The sequence below is a fragment of the Heterocephalus glaber genome, unplaced genomic scaffold (assembly GCF_053883595.1).
Source record: "Heterocephalus glaber isolate CG9 unplaced genomic scaffold, H.glaber_assembly_v1.0 deba00001504, whole genome shotgun sequence".
NCBI lineage: Eukaryota > Metazoa > Chordata > Mammalia > Rodentia > Bathyergidae > Heterocephalus > Heterocephalus glaber.
This window is the reverse complement of record NW_028258324.1, coordinates 28,265,589-28,278,313: the sequence shown is the minus strand read 5'-3', so window position 1 is coordinate 28,278,313 and position 12,725 is coordinate 28,265,589. Positions and strand designations below refer to the sequence as shown.

Sequence of the window (12,725 nt, the reverse complement as noted above, 5' to 3'; positions counted from 1 at the left end):
CATATATTTCTGCCTTTACTTTAGACTTGAAAGGATTAGTATGAGATTTTTTTCCTGCCATGACACCATTTTCACCTCTAGATACAGTAACAGCTCACACATTATCCATTAGGAGAGAGGAAAGCCACTAACATTTCCATAGAAACTCCTAAGTGCAGGCAACATAGCAGATGGTACATGTAAATCTTGCTTACTCTTATAGATTGCTGCTCCCAAGAATATGTGATGCAAGCATTTCTCTTCCTTAAAATAACATCTTCCTCAGTTATCCAATATTTAAAGTATTATGACAGAGTAACAGGCATGCTGCTTGAGAAAGTGCTTGAGTCTTAAAAGCAAGTTTCAATGATTAAAGATACATGTTAAGGGAGAAGGGGAACTAAATATTGTACAAGAACTATTGTTATGAAGCTATGAAGCTGACAATGTACTATTTCTCAGTGTTTATGACTTTAAAAGTTTAAATGAAAATTCCAGTATTATGACAGAGTTTGTACAAAGGAATCGAGAAGAAGCTGGACAAGCCAGCACATGCCTATAATTTCAGCATTGTGGGAGGCTGAGGCAGGAGGATTGCAAGACATGTTTGATTACATTTAGATTATTCTATCAAATTTCTTTAAAAATTTTTTGTTTTAAGTGAAATTGTTTGCCATGGCTATTAGGAAGTGAATCTTTTGAGGGTAGGCAGACTGACCCTATAAATCTTATGGCTTTTCTTAAGCAGAACACAAATACCAACCAGCTACTCCATTTGAGGATCACAAAGGTACCTAATTCATCTTAGAGTTCTTGTGAGATCTGAGTTAACTAATGTATTTAAAATGTTTAGAAGCATTCTGGCATATAGTAAGTGCTCTATTAGTGTTAGTAATTACTATCAAAATACTGCATGCCCGTTTTATAAAAGATGGAAAATATGAATAAACACAGAAACTAGAAAAAAAATCACAATCCATTCATCTCATTCTTTTTACTTAAATGTACTTGTACAGATCCATAATTTCCATGAGTCTATACCAAGTTTGGGGCAACCTTCACTGATGTTTTGTTAAACATAATCACTGTCTAAAAAGAAAACTGAGTTGTAGGGCATAAAAACAGAAATAATATGAATGAAGAATTAAACGTGTCCATATTCTGCTACAGATAGGTCAGGCACTAAAAACAGTCAAGGTAGGATTCTAGGGCCGGGGATTTAGCTCAGTGGTTCCGCCGCCTGCCTCGCAAGGTACGATTCTGTAGGAGAAAACCTAGGGAATGTCAGCACTTCTGAGATACAACTTTGAAGTAATAAATTAAAAACAATATATCAAAGTAGAGCTAAAAGTAATACAAAATATGAACACAATTATAATAGGGAACATATGCTCAGAGAAGATAACCTCAAGGATAAAAAGTTCGCTTGTTTCAAATGACTAGAAAGTCATTAGCACTTCTTATTTTGAAAGATAGCTTCAATACACCAAGGTATTTTCCTTGATTAGTGACAATAAAATAGAAAAGAGAGCAAGTATTTATAAATCTGTACAAAAGACACACACACACACACACACACGTGTATGGGAATATCCATGCAGGAAAAATATGCCACCTACAAACCCATCCCTAGCTCAAGGAGGTAATGAAATGCAGAAGGCTGCACTGCTGCCTTTGGACAAACCTGTTGGAAAGGTCGAGTCTGGGCTTGCCTGAGGAACCTCTGCTGCTGCTGCTGCTGCTGCAGAAGCTTCATCTGGATCAGCTGCTGCTGTGAGGTGATGGCATGAAGGGAGGGCGGCTGCATCATGGCGCCTGAGCGCCGCTGCAGCATGTTGGACAGAGCTTGTTTGGTATTGGTTGGAACAAAGGTGCCAGCGGGGTCCAATCTGGAACCTCCTACAAAAGCAACAAAAAGGAAGGGCCTTCTGAGTATGTTAAAAATAACAAGTTTTCCTTATTTTATCAAAATGCAGGGATTTCGCTTTCTAAGTCTCACATTATGAGCAAAAGGGAAACTAATATACTGCCCTACCTCTGCAAATGTTTAAGATCTTTTGAGAGTTACATCATTTTCAAAAGATGAGGAGGGCAATATACAAGTTAACTGTAATATTTTAATATGGCTTCACAGAGGTTACACATGTTGATGAAACGCCAGAAACAAGAAATTGAGATAATTTGAAATTTTGTGGGTTTAAAATTATATTAGGCACTCGGGGGCATATTACTTGCATATTACACATTGCCTCAGTGATGTATTTTGCCCAATGTCCTATGCCAGCCATAGACACCTTTTTGTCTTTTAAATAAATCTAAAGCTCATATTATTTTAGCTCCTTTACCATGGCAAAATAAAAATGTCTATTTTGTAGCTGAAGGGCATGAAAATACCTTGAAATACTTGGAAACTTCAAATACCACAAATCTAAAGGCAAAAAATTTCCTTTTTTGATACTTAAAGTCAAATAAACTACAAACGTTGATTATACTGTTGTTTAAAAAACTAAAGGGGAGCTGAGGATTTAGCTCAGTGGTGCCACCACCTGCCTCACAAGCACAAGGTCCCAAGTTTGAGCACCACCGGTACCAAAAAAAAAAAAAAAAAAAATTTTAGACAAAAACTAAGGAAATCCTTAATATATCTGCAGACATAATCTGTCAAGGGCTTTTATTAGTTAGAAAAACAGTTTTTTCAACTTGCTGGCTTTATAGCAAATGCTAAACCTTTATTTGCCACAAACAGTGAATTTTTTGATGCATATAAGAGAAAAACTCTGTAAGTTACTCAGAAAAGATACCTTATCTTTAAAAGCAACTTCTATGGTGGAAACAAACGTTTTAAAGTTGTTCGCTTGGAAAACCCATATTATTTTAAAGACTCAGTATCACAATCAGTAATATGATTTATTAAGCCATTTAGTGGCGTTTGGAGAACATTTGACAAGCAATGCAAAGTTAATTGAGTAACATTTCAAGCACTTTCATTCCAACAAAATTGGAACTATATTAATACATAACTGATTTACTTATGGAAAAGAGAAAACTTTTTAAAAATTAGACTATTTTCTCCTTCTTTCTTTATTGAGGATTGAATCCAGGGTCTTCACACTGAACTACATTCCCAACCCCTTTTTAAAATTTTTTATTTTTTAACACAAGGTCTCACTAAGTTGCTGAGTTGTCCAGGCTTAGCTCAAACTTTTGATTCTCCTGCCTCAGGGTCCCAGAGTACTGGGATTACACCACTTCTGGCCCTTTATTTACTTTCTTTTAATTTTCCAAACCTCTATAATCTTGTACCTCTGAGCCAACTGAGAAATAAAATGTTATAAATATACCTGAAGTCCTCTGCACATTCCTAATAATTTTTCTCAACTTCTATCAAAGGCTATTCTGATATGGTATTTGTTATTCCCTCACACTTCCTTACAACTGAGTCATGTGTGTGTATCTGATGAAAGAGATACATAAAGATATGTATATGGGGATGTGAAGGATTGTTTTACATTTAAATTATACATGAATGGAACTGTACTCTCCCCAAACTTCTTAGGATTCTTCTTCATATAAAAATCAATTAATTTACTCATATAATCTTCAAAAACAGTTCTTCAAAACTGTTTTCTTACATGGCATCTAGGGAGAGGTGTTGGGTGTGTGCTTTAACAAAGTAGTCTTCAACTTATAGCCCTTGTGTTTTTCACCTTGACATCTATAAAGTTTAGCTAAAAAGTTCACATGGATCTTGGAACTTTAAAAAGTCAAAAGAAAATATAATTGTTTCTCTTCTACATATATGATTAAGTCTAGTTTGCTTTTTGTAGTTTACATTCAACAGTCTTGCTTGTTTGAGGATGAGGTTACCCGGGCTGGCCATGAACTCCTTGGGCTCAAGCAATCTTCCTACTGCAGCTTCACAAGTAACTAAGATTAAAGACACATGTCACCACATCCAGCTGAAACTTTATTTTAGAAGATGAACACATTCTGAGTGGGAGGAATACAAAAACATTAAGCAGTTTTTGTAATGTTAAGCAGTTGAGCAGTTAATTCTTCAAATTCCCAAGTTCTGTAGAGGTTTCAGGTTAAAACATAAGAGAACCCCAAGCTACAGCTCATCCAGTTATATTCTCTTGTCACATACCTGGAGTAAGAGATTGGTTCTGGAGGAAAAAGCCGGGCTGCTGGGGCTGGCCCATGAGGTTGTAACCCCACAAGGTGGCCTGAGGATGGTGCATCATTTGAGAGGAAATGGGCGAGTAATTGGGAGGCACTCGATATATGTTGCTCTGGGGATAGTCCTTTAATATAAAGATTTTAAAAAGTTTAACTCCACATATTACACAACCAATCAATGCAAATGCTTCTTATACAGCTGAAATATTCCTATTCCAGTACATAAGGCTGTTATAATAAAAAGAGAAGATAGAAAGCAAGAGTGTTAATCCATTCTCTTTAAAATTTAACACAATGGAGTTAAAACATTTCCTTGGCTTAAAAAATACTTGGCTGAGAGAGTAGCTCAGTGGTAGCATGCTTACCCAGAACAAGGCCCTGCCTTTGATATTTCGCATCTCACACACATATACACACATATATGCACGCACAAAAGTACTTGGCCTTTAGTGGGTAGAGATGAAAAATGACACCTTGTGAACTGTTTTTCAAATACTAAAAGTGCATTCAGTATACCAATACTGTACAATGCCCAAAACTGAAAGAGGATCTTGGAAGTCTTGATATCCTAGGTTTGGATGAAAATTATGCGAGAAAGGCCCACAGTGCTTCAGAACCATTTTCTGCCATCTCTTCCTTACATTCAGTTTTTCTTTTTTTTTTTTTTTTTTGGTACCGGAGATCGAACTTGGGTCCTTGCACTTGCACAGCAGACGGCAAAACCACTGAGTTAAATCCCCAGCCCCTTACTTCCAGTTTTTAAGGCAGCACTCAAAATAAATCAATTCTACCCAACTCCCTGAGCTTCTTTAGCAGGTGCAGTCTCTTAGGACCACAGCAGAATGTCTCAATTCCCTCATCAGCTTTCCTTTCTCTAGTCTGGTCCTAGAGAATGAAGCACAATCAGAATCTCAGTATCCTGCAATTTTACAAAAGGATACATCCTATGAGAAAGCAGCATCTTCAAAAAGAAAGAAAAGAAAGGAGTAGGGAACATGACTAGGCTCACTTAGGGAATGAGATGGGCTCAGGGCCTTTGTATCTGAAAAGAACAAGACATCCATCCCTGTGGACTGACAGGCCAAGATATCCCAGATTGTAGGGATAATTAATCTTGTCCAAATGGAACAAGAGTAGGACCAAATGAAACAACTAGTGGGAATACTAAATGAAGAGAGTGCACTGGCATTCAAGGAGTATCCAGAAGTGACAGCATCCATTTCTAGGACAGTATATCAGCTAGGAGAAGACATGTTTTAGTTTTGATATAAATGAACAGTAACAATAATGACTCATGAATGTCTAAATGCTAAATAGTGGATATTTCTTCTTTTGTGCAGCAAGAATACCCATAAACTTTGTGGAAAAATATCTCAAATCCTCTCTCAAGTATTTTCAGGTGAATTTAAATATATTTTTATACTTAAGTATATTTTATGAAAGGTATTTTACACATCACATCTGATACTCTATAAAATCATTTCTAAACTGCCACCTAATACATTTCTGTTATTTAAAAAACATCACTTATTGGTAAGGAAGCAAGAGACAAAACTATTTTATCTTTTTTTTTTTTTTTTGTGGTACCGGGGATTGAACTCGGACCTTGCACTTGCAAGGCAGGTGGTGGCACCACTAAGCTAAATCCCTGGCCCATTATTTTTAATAGTAGACAAAATGTACTGAAACATAGCTCCTGTCTAAGAGAAATGGAAGGGGCACCAGAAAATGGGTTACTCCTGAAACTATTTTAAATTTTATTTATCTTTTATAAAACTTGAAGACATGGTTAAAATAAAAAGAATGCACAAAAAGGTAAGACACAATGGTGAAATAAATCTCAGGAATATACTATTGGATAGATTCACTAGATATAACTTTAAAGAAAAGCAGAGATTTTTATATTTTCTATAGATATTGATCACTTAATATACTGTAAATACGCTAAGTAGGCCTAATAGTGAAAATACATAAGAGAATGGAGTTCTAAAAAATTAAATTATAAGGCACTGAAATAGTAACTCATTATTATTCACAATAGGTGCCTAAAATTAAAGTTATTAAAAGTGGAGTGGAGAAATTTTTAAAAAGTAGAGAAGGGAAAATCAAAAGTTTTAAGTCTTTCATTTGTGAATAGTCATAGTGTGTAGTTCATTATTTGCTATAGAAAGTTGATAGGACAACTTTTATAATTTAGTAATATTCTTAGGGATATAATGTGTAAGCCACTCTCTTTAATTCCCCTACTCACATCAACTCGTGAGCTTGGCTTCGTCTTGCGCTTCCTTCCCTTGGTCTTCTTCTCTTCATCAGTTGTGGTTTTTCCCTGATCTGACAGCTCTGCTGATTTCCTTTCTGGTTCCTGAGAAACAGGAGATGTAGGCTCTTCCTCTTCCTCCTCAGGAGGCAGGGGCAGTGGCTCGAGGTAGTAGCTTCGGGGCTTGGGCATGGGGTGTGTGTGGTACAAAAGGAGGTGATGCTGTTCCTCATACTTGATCACTTTGCGGTCCACTCGGACAGTCCCAAACCAAGCCCAAGACAGAGGAGCTGGGTTCTTCTGACCCTCAAACAAGTCCCAAGGAGACACCTTCTGTTTTGTGGAGACCTGGAGACCCTGTGGTAAAATAGTACTCTATGACAACACACTCCAATCTCCTGATTCACAGGCCAGGCTTGCTTAGACACAGATGCAGAGAGTATTTTTGCTGGTGTGAGCCTTATAGAATCCAGCACACATGGGTCTGGGCTAATCAGTTAGGTCCCTTGAGAGAAGCACCTAGACATTTAGATCACTTCCACTGTTCTTTATACTACATGATGCTCTGTTCAGCCAAAATAAGGCAATTGAGCATATTTCACAGTAAAAGGGCATTTTTCATGTAGTCTGTTAAAGTAAAAAACAAGTTTCTAAAGTATACTACAAGTTGATTTTACTATACTAAATATGCTATAAATCTCCAGAATCTTTTTATTATTTTTAAGCTAATATAAAATTTAAGTCAAGATACAGTCACCCTCTAATTGGGTTCATATTAACTTCAATCCAAACCTGTATGGACTTGATTTGATATTGGAACCTTTCATGTACTTAATAAGCCAATCTCTGAATACAATAATATTATCATAGAATGAAATTTATAACAACAGGTACAAATAAAGTCTTTCAATTCCAGTTTATCTTTAATGATTCTAGAAGAGTAGTGTTAATCTGTTTCTAAAAATAAAACTTTATTTTTGATGTTAGTTAGTTATCTCTTAGAACATTCCCTCATGTTAATTTGAACACGTTTTGGCTCAAAATAGACCCCTAAATAACTATTCAGTCATCTCATTAAATTTGAGTATTCTTTTGTGGGAGGCTTCTTCTAAAACCAATCAATTACCACCTATAAATAAACTGTTTCCAAACATTTGTCTTGAGGTGAGACCATTTTCCTGGACATAAGATCATACATCCAAACAGATCTGGATGTCTCATGTTAGCCCACACTCAACCTACCATGACTACAGCTTTTCTCTTTCCATATCTATACTGGTATTGGGTATTCAGTTACTCTGAATGATGGCTGCACTGCATTTTTCCTGTAAGATCCATTTCATTGCTTAAATAAGCTCTTCCCTCTGCCTTGTCACATTATCCTTCAAAATGACCCATCTGTCAACTATCCTAGGGACCCTGCTCTGACAACCTTCCCCTGTCTAGAGTTTGCTGGCTCTTTCTCAGTCTGCCCTCATACTCTTTCTGTACCGTACCATGACTCACAAATCTCATCATACTATAATTGTCTATCTACTTCTCTTGAGGGTAGGGTCCCTATCTTTTATCTTTGTGGTTTGCTCAGTGTTCACTGAAAGAGTAACTGACCAATCTTCTTATATTTTAGAGAATGTTTAAAAATGTCATATAAAACAAATGTCCATGTATTGTTGTGTGATAAGAATATATAACATTTAAAATAATTTTCCTTGAAACAGCTTAATACGTGAAGATATTTATCAATGAAAATTTTCTTATCCAAATTTGTACTCTGCTTGCAATTCTAAAGTAAAACCAGAACTTGTCTTTGGGGTTTTTTTTTTGCTGCAGCTGTTGATTTTCATTTTCCACTAAGCTTTTACTTGGTTTTCCCTTGATAGATTTAGAAATTTACTTAAATTCAAGTAAGTATTTCAAGTGAAGCTCTTCAAAGAGCTGACCTATTTATCCTACTAATGACCACTGCACTGAAGATTATAATATACCTTTAAGAAGTCAAGAAAATGAAAAAGTGAGTTTTATATATACCCTTAGGAAGAAAAAAATAGCTGAATTCTATAAATAGACATATTTATGAATGAGAAAAAAACATTTTCTCTTGCCTGTTTTTTATCTATAGAGTCAAATCCAGCAATTTTGTTTCCCTTTGTGTCAATCAAAGAACCCATAGGTTCACAAGTGATGACATCACATGTCTGTTTCGGCAAAGGTAGCAACTGTCGAACTTTGTCGATGCTTTCTGACCGCTTGTCTCCTAGCTCTTTCTGGGAAAAAAAGAAAAAGTGGGGGTGGGGAGAGGAGTGGGACAGAAATTTAGAAATTACAACGAAGGCAAAAGTTAACAAGAAGGAAGTTCCCCTATGAAACATTTCCTTTTTTATAGCTGTCATGTTCTTTAACCATGAACACAGTCTATGGAAGAACTGCAAAGCAATGGTGAGTCTGTTTCATTTCTTCTATTTAAGTAGAAAACAGAACACACATAAAAGCAGTCTTTTTATGTAACAAACATCACAATGCTGAAGTGACAAAAATCTAGAGTAGCATTTGTACTCAGAAGACAGGAGCTGGAGCACAGAATACTTTCTCATACCCAGGGTCAGATCACAAGGTAACCATCAGTTAATTTTATTTGTAAGGTCATCAGTTATGTTTTCTTCTTTGTGCTATTTTTTATACAGCTTATTTTAAAGACTGTGGTGATGATTCATGAAAAGAGACTCACAGGTATCAGTAGATATTTACTTTTCAACTATATATGGCAAGTCTAAGCATGAATTTATCCTAAATCAATGGTAGCGTGTTGTTTTTATGTTTGATACCATATTTCTAAAGTTCATTTAAACATTGAACAGTTTTCTGAGTATAATTTGTGTTTTTAAACATGTTTTCTGAATATAATTTGTGTTTTTAAAGAAAAATTTACAGGATTGCATGTTTGTAATTTTTCGGGTACTGGTAAGTTAAGATAAAACAAACAGTAAATTACCACACTAAATTAATTTAAATTAATGGGTAGAAATTTTAAATAAAACATACCAGATAACAAATTCCAGAAATAATTTGACCTCATAATATGAGCTGTTCACAAACTTACTTTCAGTTTCTTTACTAAATTCATGTATGCACGTTTGTTCTCTTCAGATCCACCTGGGGATGCATTTGATAGGTCAGAGGCTAGTGTTCCATTGATTAAAACACCCAGCATGTCAAGCACTGTTGTGAATAATTCACTAGGAAGAGAAAGAAAACTCTGTTAATTTTAATGGCAAGCCAAGATATCCTTGATTTACTGAGCATTTCTATTGAAGGCACAGAACTTTTAATGGCACCTAAGTTAATAAGATATGGTACAATTTTCTTAGTACATCAAAGCTTATACCATGTACTCATGCAGTAAAATAAACAAGAAATGGTAAAAACATACTTGTTAGTGTGCATGTCAACAGTTCCTGAAGTAATTATCTGAAGGAGTAGGAGGGCCCAGTCTGTGGTCCATTGGGTGCTCCTCTGTACTGTGTCAAACATTCCTCCTACCTAGCATACAAAATACAATAAAAAGTTTGTTTTAATATGGAAGGGAGAGAGGGAGGAGCCAAGGCTTACTTTATGGATTAAAGACTATCCTGTCTTCTTTCCCACTTGGCTATCACTATTTCTGGATTCTTTAGCACAGTTTGGTCATTCAAAAACTAAAGAGTAATACTTGACTGTAAGCACCAACAAAATTAGTTTTCTTCCTAATCTTTCATGATACTCAGTTTTATACTGTAATTTTAGTTAAAATGAACCTGAACACTGTCAAAACTATGTAACCTCATTATCCTCACCTTTGTGTTGTTCAACTCCTGTTGCATCTAAGCCTGAGATCATATTACCTGAAGGTCTGCCAGTTTATCTGTGTAGGTATTAGGTTAAAAACTGCCAACACATTAGACCCATAACTCCTCAAAACAGCCTTCATTTGGGTCTGTCCAACAGGAAAGTTCAAAGGAATGCACAATGTGTAAGAAATGTTAAATTTCTATAAAATATCTCTGCAAGATGTCTTTCTGATCAATTTGATGGAAAGTCTGTCACAATTTTGAGTTGAAGGATTTTAGTATTTAAAAAATAAGAATAGTGAGATTCAACACATCTCAAAGTGGTCCTCTGAAACCTACTCTTAGCACAAACTAGAGAAATCTGCTTGATGGGGATAGGGCAGAGAAGACAAATCAATGCTTAAAACATCTACTACTCTCTAGAACTCAGTTCCCACAGGAAGAAAAACAGAAGGCTCAAGAGAGAGGGAAGTAGTTACAGAAGGCAAACAGTGGGAGGCCTCACCTTAGCAGGCAGACTTTGCCCCACAGCAGAAGTTGAAAGCTGGAGTTATTTTCACATGTACAGTATATGTGAGTAATGGAGAGAAAACATGAGAAAGGTTCCTTACCAAATTTAGGCGAAGTTGCAATGCTTCATGCATCATCTGTCGTGCCTTTATGTCATCCTGATATCGTTCTTCTCTCCAATTACTTAAAATCTACAATCAGGGAGAGAAAAAGAACAGAAAAAAACTTTTGCCTCTTAAAATTGAATTTTTCTTATATTTAAATTGAGATTTTTTTATTAACAGCCAAAAACAACTTCTGCTTTAAAAAATAAACAAAGAAAGTTGTATAAAATTTTAGCTTTCCTCCCCTTTGTTCATGCAGACAGAAACCTATTTCTTTGTTCATCTGCCTTTCCAGGAAGGAAAAGAAAATCTTACCTAATTATACATCCTATCACTAAGTCTGAGAAAATGTTTTAAACGACATCAAATTAAACATTCACAAAATTTTTAAAAATACACTGTTTCATTGGCCTTATGAAGATAAATACTGGAGAGCTAGGTTACATTTTCACTGGTCCCATGCTATATTTCTAGGGATGTGCTATGAACCCTAGCAAATGTATTATAAGTTTGATATCTTAATACATATTTCTGCCTTGAATAAAAAGAATGCATAGAATGCATACCATTTTGAAAAATGTGGCATCTTATACATCAATCAAGTACATATAAATTCATAAAGTGAGCTGCTTCTTCATTTCCTCACTGACTCATATTAATGCTGGGGAAGGGAAAATTTGCTGAGGTAAGGCAAGCCACAGTAGGCTACACCCCAGAATCATATGACACAAGCAAACAAACACCCAACAACAAAAAAAAAATCCAGTAGCTAAAGAGAGTCATTTTACAAGAGGTGAAATGAGACACATGCAGAAGTAATCCATGCCAACAGCTGACCTATATATACAGCATACTGCACAAGGAGAAGTGAGCACTTCCCAAATCTCATGTGGCAAAGACATGGGCCTCTTCCAAGCTTGAATTAGGGTGCAAGACAGTTACACACACAGCTCTCACGGAGCTTATATACTAGTGGAACAAATGAATACAAGTAAAGTTGAGCAAGTGGTATGAAGCAAGGCAAGGGGAGAAAGAACAATAGAGGTCCCATTTTTAGAAGGTGACTGTGGCCTCATTAAGAAGACAACATCTGAACAGACACCTAAATGAAGGAAGGGAGTAGACAGGCTACTATCCCAGAAGGAATCCTTCTAGCTAAAGGGAAGAAAAGATGTGTAGGTATTAAAAGTAAAATTTGTTTGGCAAGTTTGGGGAACAGAAACAAGCAACTGTGACAACTGTGGATGACCAAGGCCATAACTGGTAGTAAGAAAGGTGGAAGATAGCAAATGTAAATGATTCAGGGCCTTATTTCCCACACTGCAAGTTTTTAATATAGATGATGAGAAAAACAAGTTAAGTGCCCCTGTCCATGTCCACACAATAACATTCAGGAGAAAGACAGTGTCATAAGTCACAGCACCACAAGAAGGCTCCCATTGACTCTGCATCAGGACAAATGTCTCATACAGCCAATCCATCCACTTTCCTTGATTTAATGTCCTCAAATTTCTAATTCATTCAATTTCTGAACAGTTTATAGAATGCAAAGTGCTTCAAACACTGATCAGAAGAATCAGAGCTAGTGAAAAGGTAACTTTCAAATTCTTTGCAAATGAACCAATATACCTTCTGGTTTATGAGTGAGTTTCTTACGCTTTCGTTCAACTGGGATCAAACTGATGTCCTGGCAGCCAATAAAATTAACTTCCTGAACCTTCAGAGTCAGGTTGAGATCTACCTGCCATGTGGAAGCCCAGCCTGAGGAAGAAGGACATGTTCCTCTGTCTCATACCATCCCTATTATAACACAGACCCTTCCAGATCTTCACTCATGAGGCAGAGTTAGGAGAGGGCCAGACATTGTGTTTC

General features: G+C 36.1%; 2 protein-coding genes across 16 annotated transcripts in view; one reads left to right on the top strand and one right to left on the bottom strand.

The window, feature by feature from the left end:
• Med12l (mediator complex subunit 12L) overlaps positions 1 to 12,725 on the bottom strand; it is a 314,799-nt gene that overhangs the window by 34,720 nt on the left and 267,354 nt on the right. For all 14 annotated transcript variants that reach the window (XM_087186351.1, XM_021253159.2, XM_087186356.1 and 11 more), the window contains 7 exons: positions 10,851 to 10,940; positions 9,843 to 9,952; positions 9,513 to 9,648; positions 8,518 to 8,679; positions 6,410 to 6,772; positions 4,127 to 4,283; positions 1,664 to 1,878 (listed from right to left, as the gene is read on the bottom strand). In XM_087186351.1, coding sequence (XP_087042477.1) covers positions 1,664 to 1,878; positions 4,127 to 4,283; positions 6,410 to 6,772; positions 8,518 to 8,679; positions 9,513 to 9,648; positions 9,843 to 9,952; positions 10,851 to 10,940 — 1,233 coding nt within the window. The remainder of the gene's footprint in view (positions 1 to 1,663; positions 1,879 to 4,126; positions 4,284 to 6,409; positions 6,773 to 8,517; positions 8,680 to 9,512; positions 9,649 to 9,842; positions 9,953 to 10,850; positions 10,941 to 12,725) is intronic.
• Positions 8,724 to 12,725, top strand: part of P2ry12 (purinergic receptor P2Y12) — a 47,483-nt gene continuing 43,481 nt past the window's right edge. Inside the window, exon 1 of one of the 2 annotated variants that reach the window (XM_004834460.4) lies at positions 8,724 to 8,851. The gene's annotated coding sequence lies outside the window, so the exon portion shown is untranslated. Of the gene's footprint in view, positions 8,852 to 8,888; positions 9,027 to 12,725 lie in introns of those variants that run through there. The other variant, XM_004834457.3, reaches the window with a different exon arrangement.